We start from the raw sequence: 17,493 nt of genomic DNA on the forward strand, positions 1-17,493 counted from the left end.
ATTTCATAAGGTGTAATAAGCTGTTTGTGTGTCCAGCCTGCAGCCTGGGGGCTACATCTGCCCCAGAGTAGCTAGCTATAAATACAGTCCAACACATTTGTAGATGGTAGTGTTGTGTCACAATGTCAAAAGCCTGACACATTTATAGCAGTACTAGCCACATGCAAGATGCTCCAGCGGTCACTGTTGTCATTTTGAATTTGGTCTGGCTTGAGCAGCACCTGTTCGGTGCCCCCAGCTTCTAGCATGAGAGCTGGTTACAGGGAAAAGATTAGAACATAGACTCTAACTGTGACCAGAATATACTGGGGCCAATCCTGGCATGCCTCCCAGCCAGAGAGGGACAACTTTTCCTCTGCTGGTGTCCTGCCAGCTTACCAAAGTGCAGAGCGTTTGGAGTATTCCTTTTGTGGAGTGTATCTCAGTTCTACCACATCCAGGCCCCGCGTCTTGGGCTGTTCATCTAAACCCTGTGGTCTCTGCACACATTATCAGTGCCTGTCCTGCACAGCTACGAGGAGCAAAGCAGGCAGTGTGTAGATAGCTCTCAGCACACCGGTGGCTCTCAACACACCAGCACATTATAATGCTTGTTCTTAGTGTAGCCATTGTTTCTCCTCCTCAGCAGTATAGCTTTGTCTCCACTCAGGTTCAAGGGGGTTCTAAATCTTTTCTTCCAAGCTTCCTGTAGAACTCAGGAAGTTCTCAGTGGAACCTGCTCCAGGAATGGGGTGAAAAACTGTAGAAAAAGATACTGCTAATACGAACATTTTTGGTTTTGGTATTTTAAAAGTTTACCAATTTGCTTCTAAAATGTTCGTTACAGCTGTGACCTCTTCCAGTTCCAGAAGTTTCTCTCTCACTTCTGGTTCTATCAACCAAACATGGTCCTACCACATAGACCAGAACATCACTTACGAGGCATGCCGGCATGCCCCCAGACACTTGGCCATCCCTGCCACCCAGCAGCTGACTGTGGACCGGGCTTTTGCTTTATACAGTGAGGATGAGGGTGTGCTGCGATTTGCTGTGACCAATCAGATTGGCCCTGTGGAAGGTACGTATATTATTTTTGTTGAGCAAAAATCATATCCTTTCTTAGAAGCCATCAAACAGTTTTGGTACAATTAAAGTTCTGTGAGTGCCAGATATAAAGTCAATAAAGTGTGGCCCTGTGGAGACAGGCAAGTGTAGAACGTTGAGAACATAGCCCCTGCCAAATGTCAGAAACTAAAGTATGGCACCTGGGGCTGGGTGGTACCAGTCAGCCTTTTCCCCTGATATGTGAATAGAGATTTAAATCAGTGGAATTTAAGTGAGCATCTAAGTTAAATGCTTATGTTTGCAGTCAGTTCAACACAAATTTTAGTTATTATTGTGTATAATGGGGTAGGTGTATGTGTATTGTGGCATGTATGCATTGGTGTTCACAACAAGTTCGTGGAATCCATTCTCTTCTGCTTTTATATGAGTTCTGGGGATTGGACTCAGGTTCCCAGACTTTATCAACATGGCCAGCCTCAGATTGTATTTTGGTTTGGTTTGTTTTATTTTGACAAAGATATCAAAATAGTTCAATAGGAAAATAAGTCTTTTAAACAGGTAATGTTGAAACAACTTTCCAAATGCAAAGGAATGAAGAAATGGGACCCCTATCTTGCCTCAGGCATAAGCAAAACCCAGCTCAAAGTGAGCCAAAGACCTAAATGTAAGACCTAAACTTATATGTACTAAAGGCTTTGTCTTCAGATGGTCATGCTATTTTGGAAGGTTCCAGAAACTTTAGGAGAAGGGCACCAGCTGGAAGAAGTAGATCATGGGTCACATAGGTTATATCTTGTCCTATCTTCCCCAGTCATGAGTGGCCTCTGCCACATACTACTGTTGTCATAGTCTACCTTGCCACAGTTAGAAGCAATGGAGTCAGACTGTAGACTAAAACCTGAGCTAGCATAAGTCTGTTCTTTCTGTATTTTGTGACAGTGATGATAATACTAATACAGCAGCATTATTCAAAATATCCAACAGGTAGATGCAACCTAGATGAATATCAACCAGAGAACACATACTAAGTAGTCCTAAAGCCATACAATAGACTATTACTCAGTCATTAAAAGAAACGAAGTACTCATTTATCCTACAGCTTGGGTTGCATTTGACAGCACTGTGCTAAGTGAAAGAAGACACAATGCATGATTCCATGGACGTAGAATGTCCAAATCCAGAGAGATACCAAGTAGACTAACAGTTGTTCATGGACAAAAGAGAATAGACAAAGTCACTTAAGAGTGTAGGGTTTCTTCTTAGAGTGATAAATGCCCTAGTAATCAATCATCATGGTGGTTGTGCAGCTCTGAGTATCGGGAAAATTGTTTAGTTTTGCCCTTCAAGTGGGTGGATTGTGTCACAAGGATTGCATCTCAGCTAAAGGAAACTGGTAGAAGCAACTCTGGTTTACATTTCACTGGACCTTAGGCTTACCTGTGCAGATAGCAATGTTCTGTGCCTATCAAAGCAATAGAGCACAAAAGAACCTTAGATGTGGAATCTAGCCTCAATAAGCAGTGTATCCAACTCTGATACACTGGAGAAGGTAGAATTATAGAATCAGTAAAAAGAGCAGTGATTGCCGGGCCTTTGGGTAGAAAGGAGGATATATGGAAGAGGAGGACCTTTTTAGGTTGGTGAAGGCTCTGATCATGGGTATATGTTCTTACGCATGTGTAGGCTTGCAGGCAGAGTGAGCCTTGATGTGCATGGAGGTGGGGTGGGAGAGAGAGGGGCATGCACGCGTGCAGGTACCCGAGGAGGCCAGAAGCATCAGATGCACAGGAGCCGGAGTTCCCGCAGCCTGTGAGCTGACTGATATGGGTGGCAGGAACTAAACTCCAATCCTCTGGAAGAGCAGCATGGACTTTTAACCACTGAGTCCAAGCCCTATCACTTTAAAATTGTATTTATTTTTACAAATGAATATACAAGGTAGATTTCATTATGGCACTTTTTTTCTATTTCCCTTTCCTGTCTCGCTACCTTGCTGTCCCTCACTTATCCTCTTGCTCCCACAAGAGTGGAGCCCATTCTTTCATGAATATATATTCTGTTACTCTCTGTCTTTTCTATTTTTGTATCCTATATCCACAACCCCCTCCCACATACACATCTATATAAAAATTAAAATCTAGGCTCTTTAAATAAGAGAGAACAATGTGGTGATCCATTTTTCTGCCAATGTCACAATTTCTGTTTTCTTGGTAACTATAAAAGTCCGTTGTATATATGAACCACATATTCTGTATCCATTCATCTGTTAATGGACATCTAGGCTGATTCTGTTTCCTTGATGTTGCAGACAGTGCAGAACTGAACATGGTGTGCAAGCTCTCTGTAGTGAGACTTCTTCTGCCCTTTGGAGTGAGTCCCCATGAAGTCCATGGACATTATTACTGGCTACTGCCACAGTAGTGCACACTAGTGATAGGGCATCTGTGTGATGAGGCTGTGGAAACTGTTCTTAGCAGTTTCTCAGTAATCCTGCCTATTCCTCAAAAGCTGACTATTTTACAAACATGTTACAGGGAAAGGGTCCCTTGTTTGTCCCGGCCACCCAGCTAGCTTACACCCGACATAAACACACAGAAAACTGTATTAATTAAAACACTGTTTGGCCTGTTAGCTCCAAGTTCTTATTGGCTAATTCTTACATATTAGTTTAACCCATCTCCATTAATCTGTGTATCGCCATGTGGCAGTGGCTTACCGGAGATTTTAACTGGCACATAAACCCTTTTTTATCTGAGTTACAGCCAAAACTGCCACGCAGAGCACTGTGTAGCCTGGAAACATTTCTCTGTATGGCGGCAGGAATCCGCCATGCTCTCCCGCATGCCCAAGCCTAGTAGACCTGATCCCACCACCTGCCCAGGCAGGAAGAGCCAAGCCACTGGCATGGTCTCAGCCACTTTCCTTCCAATCCCAAGTGGGCACACAAACACCCGGACCCACAAATACTCCATAGCCAGAGTTTGCACTGGTAGCAGGGCTCAGGAAGCCTCATTTTAAAATGGCACAGCTTTTTTTCTGCTGCTGCTACTGAGTCAGGAAAATTTCTCTGTGGCATGCTGCCAGCAAACAGCAAAAAGCTGTGTTAAACTCTGGGTTTTTTTTTTTTCATGTCTAGAATTAAGCTCTCTCCAGTTTTTAAGTGAATTTAGTCCATCACGTTGGCGCCAGTTGTTACAAGGAGAGCAAGGAGAGGGTCCCTTGTTTGTTCCAGCCACCCAGCTAGCTACACCCAAAATAACCACACAAAAAAACTATATTAATTAAAACACTGCTTGGCCATTAGCTCTAACTTTTTATTGGCTAACTTTTACATATTAGTTTAACCCATCTCCATTAATCTGTGTATCACCACGTGGCTGTGGCTTACTGGAGATTCTAACCAGCATCCATCTCAGGCAGAGGATCCATGGCTTCTCTCACTCTGCCATTCTTCCCAGCATTCAGTTCTGTCTTCTCTGCCTACCAAAGTTCTGCCCTATCAGGCCCAAAGCAGTTTCTTTATTCATTAACCAATGAAAGCAACACATGAACAGAAAAACCTCCTACCCTGTGTCCTAGGCAAGCTGGGATGGGCCTGCAAAGGCAGTCGACAAAAATGTCAGTGTGATAATTGAATTCTCTAAACCAATTCATCATGCTTTCCCCTAGGAGAAGAGGTATGTGAAGATAAAGGGACTGGCTCCTACACTCAGTTTGTTGTTAACACTGTGAGCCCAGAGTCAGCATCTGTGAGAGGTGACTGAGCAAATCTGTGTTGTTGCTGGAGCTCAAGGCCCCTAACGCCTCCAGAGATTCAGTATGGGTGTTGGCTCAGTCATACATTAGCAACAGAGGAAGCTGATGGGATCTTGGTTGAAAGGAGAAGCCCGAGTTTATTACTTTGGTTGCTTGGATACAGGAAACTGGTCCAAATACATAGAATGATATAGGATGCCGATCTAAGCATTGGGCAGTCAAAGATGATATTACAATGTAGTAAATTAATGCATGAAGATGCTACTTGATTTTTTTTCTTCTGGAATATTACCCTACCTATGTAAAGGTGTGTTACATTTGTTTAGGCTGCTTTTGTTTATGCTGAATTTGTTTAACTATGTAAAGATGTGCTGCCTGTCACCTTGCCTGTCTAAGGCACCTAATTGATCTAATAAAAAGCTGAATGACAAATAGCTAGGCAATCGAGGGATAGGCAGGGCCGGCGAGACACGGAGAATAAGTGGGAGAAATCTAGACCTGGGGGGAAGCAGGGAGGACCTTGGACTTCCCATAGGGTAGGGAACCCTGACTGCTCTTTGGCCTGGAGAAGAAGGGGGAGAGGGGATGGAGGGAGGGGAGGAGGTGGAAATTTTTAATAAAAAAAAAAGAAAAACGGGTTAATAGAACTTATCAGAGCTAGCAAGAAATGAGCATATCAGATAATAAACTGAGCTTATTAGGTTATATAAATAACTAAGACGTCTCTGTGTCATGATTTGGGAGCTGACTGGTGGCCCAAAAGAAAGCCTGTTACAATTTTTAGAGCAGCATGCAAATCAAGAAGGAAGAACCCAACTGTATTTCATAAGGAGAGGGAAAAGCTCCTGTGGAGCACAGCTCCCCCCCCCCCCCGCCACACACACACACACACACACACACACGCACGCACGCACACACATGCACACACGCACGCACACTCACACACACCTGCCCTTGCAGATGGAGGCATCAAGACTATAAGAAGAACCATTAGAGTAGCAGTTCTCCATCCCACAGGGGTCATATAGCAAATATCCTGTGTATCAGATACTTACATTATGATTTGTAACAGTAGCAAAATCACAGTTACGAAGTAGTAATGAAATAATATTATGGTTGGAGGTAACTGGCACATGAGGAATTGTATTAAAGGGTCACAGCATTAGGAAGGTTGAAAACCACTGTATTAGAGGATGAACCACCAATACTATTGAGTCCTTTAGGATCATTTAGGGAAACAGTTTATCTTTGGGTCTCTTTTAACAAAAGGAGAGTAAGCCAGCAAAAATTACCAGTTGCTAGTTAGTTTTATGAGCTTCTTTCTCACCCAGGCAAATAATATTTAATAAATAGCATGATATATTGCCATGCATTGTCCTTAGTACCTTACATGAATTATTTTATCTAGTCCCCATAGCAACCTCTACTCAACCAGTACTGTATTGTTATCACACTTTTATAGATGTAAAACTTGAGATGTTGAGGTGAAACAGTTAGAAACGCAGCTGGTGAGCAGCAGGCTGGGACTCAAACCCTGGCTCTGGGCACAGAGCCCACACGTGCGCCACACAGTGCAGCTGCAACATGTGGGCTCTGTCAGCTTCACAAAAGCCTCATAGGATAGTCTGAGGTTTCATGGGAGTGTGGGTTTCAATCTTTTGTGACTGAACCATGCTTTACCCACAGACGTACCATTCATTGTTCCTGACATGGAACAATAAAAAAGCACACACAAGACACCAAAAGTAAACCCTCTTCCTCCTCTGTCACTGCATGGGAGCGTTTGAAGTCTTAGGCTTTCCTAAGAAGAGGGGCTGCTGTCAGGCTGGAAGGCATGCTCAGCCACATAACCTTGCAGCCATGTGGGCACTGTGTGGTTGTACAGGGTGCAGATACAGTTAGTATTTGTGCTGTTGTCACAGAACAGGACCCAAGCATGCTGCCGTTCTTCCTCTCCAGGAATCTTGGGGAGATGTTTGGGCAGAGAGCCGTTGAATTTGCATCAATGAATTCAGTCATTCAATGATGGCTCCTTTAAGGAAACCATTCTTCCCTTTCTAATTGAGTCAATGGGTTCCAGCTCCCCATCAGAGAGTCACTAGTTTAAGTGGGTGAAATATGAAATGGCTTAAGAATACCCTTGACTTAACTGCAAGAGGAGAGAGCCAACAGACTTAGAAATTATGAATAGTAAAGTGGTTTTAGGACTGTTTTCTCAAGATGTTACTGGAAGCTACACTTAGTGGCTGTGTGCAGAAGGCTCACTGAAATAGCTGATTTTTAAGTTTTTGTCTTTTTTTGTCAATTTTCTTAATAATGGGCTCTACATTTTCCCTTTGCACTTGATTCTGAATTATATTACTAACTGTATAACTGCATTGCTTGTGATTATGGACATATTTGTGTTGATGTAAGTCCAGTAGTTTAAGAGTGCAGGTGGCTGGGCAGTGGAGGCACACACCTTTAATCCCAGCACTCGGGAGGCAGAGGCAGGCAGATCTCTGTGAGTTCAAGGCCAGCCTGGTCTACAAGTGCTAGTTCCGGGACAGGCACCAAAGCTACAGAGAAACCTTGCCTCAAAAAACAAAACAAAAAAACAAACAAACAAAAAAAGAGTGCAGGTCAATTCTGGTCTGCTTCTAAAATTCTCACTTTATTTAATGCCTATCAGGGAGATAAACTCTAATGTACATGCACACTTATGAATCTTTCCTGGAATATTCTGTGGTCAAAGTTTAATGTTGGAAAGGGCTGCTCTATAAGAAGGTTAAGTATTAGCACTTACAAATTAAAGCATTTTGAAGATGACTATTTCCTTTGGAATGTATTCTAATATGAGGAAATAATTGTGGGGAGAATGGGTTCTTGTCTTTCGTGGGGCCTTCGGTGAGAATGTAACCCTGTTCTTAATTAAAATCTGGCTAGAGACTGACTTAGGAACTCTTGCCTATGTGCCCAAGTTAGCTGAGTGCTGCTTCACTAAGGCTGGGTTTTCCTCCCTTGCCCAAGAAGTCGAGAAGGAGGCATTCCCAGGATAGCTGTTCCACTATTTGGTTTGTCAGAGATTCCCTTCCCTCTGCCAGCATTGAGGTGAACTGAGGACAAACTCATAGCCAGTCTCATATTCAGGTTCTGATGGGGAAACTGATAATGAATGTTCTGCAGAAGAAACACACCATGCTGTTTCTTATAGTGTGGATGGGAGGAGTTTCCCAGAGAGTGGAGCTATCTCAGTCAAGGCACCACAGTTTACAACCGACTATTAAAGAAAACCAGAAAAATCTAACTTGGGCAGCAGGAAAGTGAGAGTGGTAGGGAGACAAAGTCGCAAAGGCCTGGGAGGAGGAAGCTCAGCCCCTGAAGCAACTGCAGAAACAAGCACTCAGGGTGCAACTGGCAACTACTTTGAACAAGTCCCAGCTGTAGAAGGTGGCTGGCGAGTCATGAATGAGAGAGAAGTGATCGGGAATCCAGTGCTAAGTGCAGGCAGAGGTCCTGCCAAGGTGTGTCTGTAACTGCTAAGATTCTGGCATCTACCAGTGAGAGAACCCTCGAGCTGGTTGCACTTAGCGTATACTGGGGTGTAATAACCTGCCCACCGAGGCAGAGTTCTGACACAGACTTCAGAGGCACAGGCCCCAGTTACTATATTTTGCATGGAGTGTTGTCATAGTCAACAGTTCCACAGACTGAGGTAAAGCAAACACTTCAGACAGGGAAAAAGAGCTGTCCCATTGAGGAGGAAGGAGGGAACTATTCCTTGAGATGGCCGGGCCTGCCAGTGGGAACACTAACTTTGGAAATATTTTATGTTGCATTTTTGAGAGCAAATCCAGCAGATATAAACAATTTTATTTGGGTTTTGCACTGAGCAATTGGGAGTCATTGTGCATCTGAACCTCATCCCTGTTGTCTGTGCCTTTGCTTTAGATAAAAATTTTATGAGGTTGCTCTGGTGACAGCTGCATCAGAGTGGTGGGTGGCATGGACCCTTGCCTGGGGTTGTTTGGGTTGTTATCTGATTCTCACTCTACCACTTCTCATTGTAACCTTGAGGATGTTACTTGGCTTTCATAGTTATTGCTATAGTCTGCAGTCTGCACCTGTCCTTGTGTGAATTTAATGGGGTTGGATGTAGACCACTGCCTGGGAGGGGATGCTCAACAAGTGGCAACTACGACTGCATGACACTCTCTACAACTTACTTAGAGATGGATCCACGCGATTAAGAAGTGTAGGGGGCCGGAGAGATGGCTCAGTCGTTAAAGGCTAGGTACAGGACCAAAAATATAAGAAGCGTAGACATTGGGAAGCCATTTCTCTTTATTTGGTTCTGTCTTTACAGAGGAAGTTTTGGGGACCAGCAAGATGACTCAGTGGGTAAAGGAGTTTGTCATATGTATCAGTTTACTTTCTGTTACTGTGATAAACACCATGACTGAAAGCAATCTGGGGAGGAAAATGTTTACTTCACTTTATAGGTCTGTAAAAGGAAGTCAGGTGTCATATGTATCAGTTTACTTTCTATTGCTGTGATAAACACCATGACTGAAAGCAATCTGGGGAGGAAAATGTTTACTTCACTTTATAGGTCTGTAGAAGGAAGTTAGGGTAGGAACTCAAGGCAGGAGTCAGAGATAGGAACTGAAGCAGAGGCCACAGAGGAGGGCCGCTTGCTGGCTTATTCTTCCTGGCCTGCTCAGTTTGCTTTCTTGTACACCCCAGGACCACCTGCCCAGGGGTGGCACCCCCCACTGTCGGTTGAGCCTCAATCATCAATCAAGAAGAGGCTCTGCAGACTTGCCTATAGGCCCGTCTTATACAGGATTTTCACCAGTTGAGGTTCCCCCTTCCCAGATGATCTGGACTGTGTCAGGCTAATAAAATCTAACCAGCGCACTGCACAAACTCAGTTACCAGAGGTCAGTCCCTGCAACCCATAGAAGTGTGGAAGGAGTGGACGCACTCCATGAAGCTATCCTCTGACAAGTACACTGTGGCATGCACATGTACTCACATGTATGAACACACACGCATTTACATATAATAATAGAGTCTTTCTTTCAAAAAAGACTTAGAATTCCAAACTTATCCCCCTGATAGAACACTCAAATCTTTAGTAAGATAATGAAGTAGCAATGGTAGTAGAAATTGTATGTGTCTATCTGTCAAGTACATGCCTTGATCTGGGAGAATAAAAGCTTTTTCCAAGGTCTGTTTTGATGACTTACTGTTGTGCCTAATATTTTAAACACCAACACACATATGAACTCTTTAGCTAGGAATCTTGCTAAAATTGAAATTCTGACTGGGGCAGGGCCTAAGACCCTGTGAAGTGTTAAGTCAGATTTAACCCACAGAAATGGTGAGTTTGAAATGGAAGACTGACAAACGCAGAGCCAAAAATTTGGAGCTGAGTCTTTGCCAACACACTTGCTGACCCTGTATTCAAGTAATTTATCCTGTGTCTTGATTACCTTTCTTATGGGGACAGCAGTGTGGCCCAGAGTTATCCTGAGAATCCAAGGAGATGCTGGATGCTTTCTTCTCCTGGAGGCAAACCTACTGAAAGCCAGAACCCTGTTCTACAGAGTAGGCACAAGGAAGCTGTTGAAATTAACCTTGAGATGCAAGTAATCCACCTTAGCTTTGATTCATAACATAGCAAGGACTCCTGTCTCCTTCCTTTTCTTCATATTCTCTCTGTGACAGTCACTCTGTCCTCTTTACTGCTTCCCTTTGCACAGTGGACTCAGCCCCCGCACCAGTGAGCCCTTGCTATGATGGGAGCCACACCTGTGACACAACAGCAAAGTGCCATCCAGGGACAGGTATAGACTACACCTGTGAGTGCACCCCTGGGTTCCAGGGAGACGGACGGAGCTGTGTGGGTAAGAGACATGTCTGTTTCTGTCATGTAGCCTTTGCTCTCTCCAGCACCAAGTCTGTGGAGGACAGTATGTGTAGTCTTTGTGGTCTTTATCAGGCAATGATATTAACCTCTGTATATGTTATATGAATATGTTATATTATAACATGTATATGTCATATGAAAATTGAGGAAGAGTCTGACTAGATTTGAGAAGATAGATTGGAGATGGGTATTTGGGGTTAGGGTTATAAAGAGAAATAATCTTTTGAAAACTGAATTGTTTACTTTTTAAAGAATTCCTGAAGTAGTCAAAAATTATCTTCTTGGCCAGGTGGTGGTGGGGCACATGCCTTTAATCACAGCACTTGGGAGATAGAGACAGATGGATCTCTGTGAGTTCGAGGCCAGCCTGGTCTACAAGAGCTAGTTCCAGTACAGGCTCCAAAACAAGACAGAGAAACCCTGTCAAAAAGAAAGAAAGAAAGAAAGGAAGGAAGGAAGGAAGGAAGGAAGGAAGGAAGGAAGGAAGGAAGGAAGGAAGAAAGGAAGAAAGGAAAAGAAAAGGAAAGGAAAAAAATTATCTTATTATGACTTAACTGGAAAGATTTGAACATGTTTTTCCTTATTTCTGATGAACTGCAACTTGGACTTTTACCCAGCATCTCTCATGTCTGCGGTTTCCGTTAGTTAACCATTAGTTCCTCTGCAGCGCCATAGTGGTGGAAAAACGAGTTGTCAGGTCTTCCGTTTCCAGAACCCTCTGTTTCACCCATGCTTTTGTGTTCTCATTTTTCTTAGATGTCAATGAATGTGCCACTGGCTTTCATCACTGTGGCCCCAATTCTGTGTGTGTCAATGTGCTGGGAAGTTACAGATGTGAGTGTCGCAATGGCTATGAATTTGCAGATGACCAGCACACTTGTGTCTGTAAGTATCAAAATCTCCTTCCCTTCCACTAAAAAGATGCTGAACCCTGCTTTGGGATTTCCTTATGTCTCTATACTTGCTGTGCAGAGAGTCTATTCTGTGTCTTTCTTAAAGATGTAACCCTCTGCTGCAGTTCAGTCCAGTCCTATCCTGATGGTATGTTACCACTGGGTTTTTCTCAGCTATATGTTATATTTAATGTTCTCAGAATGTTCTCAGTCGGGATGCCTGGCCTTGTCACATACCCTGACAGTGACTTGTAACACCTCAGCTCTATAAAGAATTCATGTTGAAAGGTGCCTGTCTCATGCAATGGGCCAAAGACCCCACCCAAAATAAATACACCCTCTAGGGTTCTAAAACACACTAACTTCAGACTGAAGAATCGATCGAAAAGACCTTGAATTCCAAATTTACCCCACTGATGGAGCTAGATGATAATAGAGAATTATATATTCCAATCTTCAGTAAGATGACAAACTAGCAATGGTTAGTAGGAACTGTGTGTGTGTGTGTGTGTGTGTATGTTTGCACGTGCATGCACGCACACATGCTTATGTATGCTTATGTTGTGTGTGCACAGTACTCTGAGGAATTACAAGCTACAACCAGAATCTGTTTTAATGACTTATTGTCATTCCTAATATTTTAAGCACAAACACACACGATCATGTTTCAACTCTAATACACATATAAATCTTGAGATAGGAAGATAGGACTCTTGCCAAGACTGAGATTCTGACTAGAACAGGGTCTGAGACCCCGAAGTTCCTTAAGATCCTGAGGTGTGCTGCTGATGTTAGTCTTTGGGTGGGGCTGTGAAAAGAAAGACTCACGCACACACATTTCAGCACTTGGGACACTTTCTTTCTTTTTTTTTTTTTTCAGTGATCGCCCCACCTTCCAATCCTTGTCTTGATGGTAGTCACACCTGTGCTCCTGAGGGGCAGGCCCAGTGTATTCACCAGGGAGGCAGTTCATTCAGCTGTGCTTGCCTGCCAGGCTTTGTTGGCACGGGACATCAGTGTTCTGGTGAGTGCCTGTGGGTAAGTCTTGACTGTTCCCTTTAGGTATGCATCCTCATAGAGACACAGCCTCTCCCCTCCTGTTACTCATACAGCCTTGGAGTTGCCAAGAAAGTGGGCATCTTTAGAATCAGAAAGAGCCCAAGGGTGATCCCTGGCACTGGGAGGGTGAGCACCCATGGTCCTGGATTGTGGTGCCAGCTTGAGATCTTGTGTAGACTGGAGGGACTCAGGCTATGGTGTTTTCCTACATTCTCCCACCCTCATAAAACACTTGGTGAGACAGGATCTGATGTCTGTGTAGCCCTGGATAGCCTGGAACTCAAAGAGAGTCACCTGCCTCTGCCTCAGGGACCTAGGGGTGTGTCACTATATGTGACAGTTTTACTGTCGTCTTGTGTAGAAGGAATGGCGGGCTGCGTCCGGCCATTCGCCCAGCTAGCTTTATCTGAAGTAATTACATGAAAACTGTATTTTTTAAAACATTGCCTGGCCCATTAGTTTCAGCCTCTTATTGGCTAATTCTCATATCTTGCTTTAACCCATATTTAGTAATCTGTGTAGCACCACGAGGTGGTGACTTACCAGGAAAGATCCTAAACTGCATCTGTCTCGGAGAGGAGAGTCATGGCGATTGCCTCACTGCCTTCTTCCTCACAGCATTCTGTTCTGTTTACTCTGCCTACCTAATTTTCTGTCCTATCAAAGGACCAAGGCAGTTTCTTTATTAACCAATGAAAGTAACACATAGACAAATGATCCTCCTCCATCATTTCCCCTTTTTCTGTTTAAATAAAAAAGAAAGGCTTTAACTTTAACATAGTAAAATTACATATAACAAAACAGTTATCAAGCAAGAATTACAGTTACAATATTTATATCTATTTTATATTTTATCATAACTAAGGAAAACTATAACTATCTATCCATTCTTCAACTCTATCAAAGACTCCAGAAGGATATAATATTACCTAATTAAACAAGAAATAAGCAACTTCCAAAACTCTAGAAATGACAGAGACATCTCACTGTCTGGACAGTCACCCAAAGTTCCTCTGTACCATTGGGGCATCCATCTTCAGCCTACAGGCCCATAGTATCCAGCAGACATTTCCATGAAGCAGGAAATTCCAAAGACAGTTCAGTCACTATCTGCTGTGTCCTGCAGAATGTCTCACAGACTCTTTCATGAATCAGGAACCCTGAAGGACCATCTCATTTAGGCAAGTTAAACAGTCCTCTATCTGCAGGTTTTTTGTGTCTAGTTTATGCAACAGTTCAGGCAAGAGAAGTTTCTTGCCCAAATGGCTAACCAACTCCATAAGGAGCCTCTTCAATGCCCATCTTCCTCTTGAAGTAGAGTGGTGCTGCCAGGAGCAGATGTGTCTCATTGTCGTGAAAAACCCTAAGTTATTAAAACATCTTAAATGCCATATTCTGTAGTCTTTGAAAGATATGAAGAATGCCTATTTAATTGAAATATATCTGTATACATCTAGAAAATCTAACTAACATGACTACAAGCTTGACTATCATTGATGATTATCCATTAACAACCTATATTTCCTAATCATATATTACATTTTAAATAACTATATAATCATAATATCTTAATCAAGATCAGAAATGCATATACATATAACAAAATTGACCTTAAAATCCATACCAATGCAAATTATTCATATCTATGTAAATCTTGTCATAACTTGTTAAGTTATCTGGGAAGAGAGAACCTCAATTGAGGAACTACCTAGATCAGATTTGTATTTGGAGCATTTTCTTGATTGAAAATTGATGTAGGAGGGCCCAGTCTACTGGGATGTACTGCTGGACTGTACAAGCTAACTAGCTAATCGTGAGCCTGAGAGCAAACCAGTCAGCAGCATTAATCTTCAGGGTCTACTTCTGTTCCTGTTTAGGATTCTATTACTGTACTCAGTGATGAATTGTAGTCTAGAAGTGTAGACTATGAAATAAACTCTTTCCTAAATTGCTTTTGGTCATAGTGTTTTTTCTCAGCAACAGGAAAGCAAACTAGAATGGGGTTTGGAGTGAAGGAGCATGCTGTTTAGGTAATGAAGTCCCAGGGAGTTGCAAGGCTGCCATAGCACGTTACCTTAGAAGGCCCAGGTATGTGAGGGCAAAGAAGAAAAGATTGCCTTTTACATTTTTATTTCCAAAGCAGGCTTTTTCCCATTTTAAATACTTTCTATTCTCTATTCTCTCACTGTTTCCTTTTACAATAACTGAGACAATTTAGAAGTTCATATAACTTCCCTGAATAACCTTTATGTTGATGCATTCTTCAAGTTCCTAGACATTCATGCTATTGAGTGTGGGTCTGATCTTTAAATAACCTCACAAGGCCCAGCTGCTCCCTGTGGGTCTGATGTCTGGGCATGATTCAGTAGGTACGATGGTATAGGATGCCCAGTGGGGCTGAAGGCAAGGGTCTCCAGAAACCTTTGCCACTTAGTATGGACAGGTGCAAGAACTGTTGGATGCAGTCTCAGTTCCATAATAGCATGTTGTGCTCTTTGGTTTCTTGTCATGTGGGCCTCTCATTAGACAAGGCTGTTTTGAGTCACAAAACAGCTTGCTTTATTAAAGCCTACCAGCAAGATGGAAGTCATCACCTCAAAGATGCTTGCAGTGTTGTTTTACATCATTTGTCATGAGCATGTCTCTAAGGAGAGGACTCTTTGAGATGATGCATATTATGAGACAGGGGTCATTGAGAGCCATTTTGGAGACTCCTAACATAACCACAGCCTGTAATGTGTGGTAATCTTCCAGGATTGAAATAGAGGTCATTTTCCTAAAGGTTCCACACGAGTTAGTCTGTGCTAATCATGAAAGTAGCTAGCAGAATAAAACTATAGCATGGTAGCTATGTGTATGCATTCTTATTTAGAAGTGTTTCAAGTGTTCATTATATCTGTGAGTGAAAGATCTTTGCCAAGAGGCTCTGTGTTGTGAAAACTGTGTGATCTTGAGGTGCACACATTTTTATTCTATCAGATGAAAAGGGGATTTGTGACTTTTCCTCCAGCCACTGTTTGTTGAGAACCAGCCATCCTGGAAAGGCTGCACTTGGATTTGGGTTCTCAGTCTGGTTTGAGTCACTAGCAGGAGGCTTTGGTTCAAAAAAGAGTTGAGGTCTTCTCCACTTTCCCTCTGGAGTGGTTTCAGTCTTGTAATAGTGTGAGCTAAATAGTTCCCAGGCATGCTGCCATTAAGAATCTGGGTAACTTTGCAGGAAGAACAGATTGTCTTGAGGAGTTCCAAGTGTGAGCTGAGGGAGCCAGGGTAGAGAGGGTCTGTTATATCTTTGCTCAGGAGGCAAACATTATGATGCAGACATTATAGTCAGGATGTGTGTGCTCAGAGATGCGGGGCAAAGCATGGACGAGAGGGTGTGGGCATAGAAGCAACAATGTTTAGTAGTACATGGACAGATTCCAAGGAAGATCACCACATGCCACACAGACACAAACAGCAGACATTTACTTGTGATTGGACAGTTAGGGAACAGAGAGACCGCAAGGGCATATGAACCAAAGCATAGTGTTCTGGGTAGTATAGAGGTTAATTGGCACCAGACAACTAAATCATTGGGTCAGAAAGCAAGTCAATCATTCAGTGGTTGAATTTACCTCCAGCTGTTTCTATTCAGAATGAGGGCAGGAAGGGATTTCAAAGTCCAAAGCTTGAGCTTCAAACGGAGGGTTCCAGACATGTTTTCCTAACAGGTTCTTGACTTTAATAGATGAATGGTAGTGGTGTCGACTGTGCTAGGATGAGTTGCCATTTTTCTGTTGCCTTTGTGACAAAGGGGCTGTCCTGCTGTCTCAGCCCTCCTGTCCCCAGTCTTCCAGCAATCCCCTGTACAAGCCTCCCACTGGTCAATTATTAGCATCCTCATATCAGTGGGGATTAAAAACAGAGCTCCTGCCTTGAGAAGAGGCCAAAGTCCTTCCCCATCTTCTGTCTGAACACTTGCTGTCCAGGGAAATAAACTTTGACTTGTGCTCCTGAGGGAGAAGCTGAAGGCAACTCTGAGCTCAGGTCCTGGACTGACCTAACTGTCTTTCATGAAGACCCTCCAAGAATGAATTGGCTTACAATTCTGGGATCCTACAATTCTCCAGTTTGAGGTCCCAGGATTCATCAGGTGTGATGTCTTAAACTTCTTCCAGGGCTTTTTTTCTACTTACTGGTCATTCCTAACAGCTCCTGTCTGCCATAGCCATGGCAACCACAAAGAGGAGTAGGGGAAAGTGGCTGTTTCAGGTTTGGTCAAGGCCTTAATATTGCCAGAGGTTTGGCAACCTTGGGGAATTCCTTTTTGCCATTGCTTCCTTGGAGTGCCTGTCCCCATTGGAAGTTTGAATTTTCTGAGTTTACAGGTTTGGCTCCACACTCAGGTTTCTAGCTGCTCTGGTCCCAGTCAGCCCCCTGCTTAGCTGTGCCCTGAGCTGGCCTTTAAAAAGACAGAATGCGCAACTAGGATGGAGAGGATGGTTCTGTGGTAACTGAGTTGCCATCTAGGATGCTCTTTAAATAGCTCCTTTCTTAATGTTGGGAGGTGAAGGTAACCAGAAAATCAGCTGCTTGCCCAGGGAGAGCCTCTCAGGGTGGAATTAAGCTTGATTTCATTAAGCATGCAGGGATGTTTGGACTCAAAGGCACTGTGTTCTCCAAATGCAGAGGATAAGCGTACTGCTTACTAGGTGAGTATAAGGGATTCCTGTCAAGGGAACAGAATGCCTGTGTGTGAGGCACAGTGGCCTGACAACCCAGAAAACAGCTGAACGGGGGAGGATCCCCTGGAGAATGGGCTGCGTGAAGGCTTGGTGGAGTCTCACT

The 17,493-nt window shown here is 43.3% G+C and overlaps 1 protein-coding gene across 1 annotated transcript in view; it reads left to right on the top strand.

The window, feature by feature from the left end:
• Positions 1 to 17,493, top strand: part of Nid2 (nidogen 2) — a 64,145-nt gene that overhangs the window by 31,129 nt on the left and 15,523 nt on the right. Inside the window, exons 8-11 of the mRNA XM_048426411.3 lie at positions 827 to 1,057; positions 10,548 to 10,691; positions 11,471 to 11,599; positions 12,488 to 12,631. Coding sequence (XP_048282368.3) covers positions 827 to 1,057; positions 10,548 to 10,691; positions 11,471 to 11,599; positions 12,488 to 12,631 — 648 coding nt within the window. The remainder of the gene's footprint in view (positions 1 to 826; positions 1,058 to 10,547; positions 10,692 to 11,470; positions 11,600 to 12,487; positions 12,632 to 17,493) is intronic.

Source organism: Myodes glareolus, chromosome 12, assembly GCF_982192425.1.
Source record: "Myodes glareolus chromosome 12, mMyoGla1.1, whole genome shotgun sequence".
Lineage (NCBI taxonomy): Eukaryota > Metazoa > Chordata > Mammalia > Rodentia > Cricetidae > Myodes > Myodes glareolus.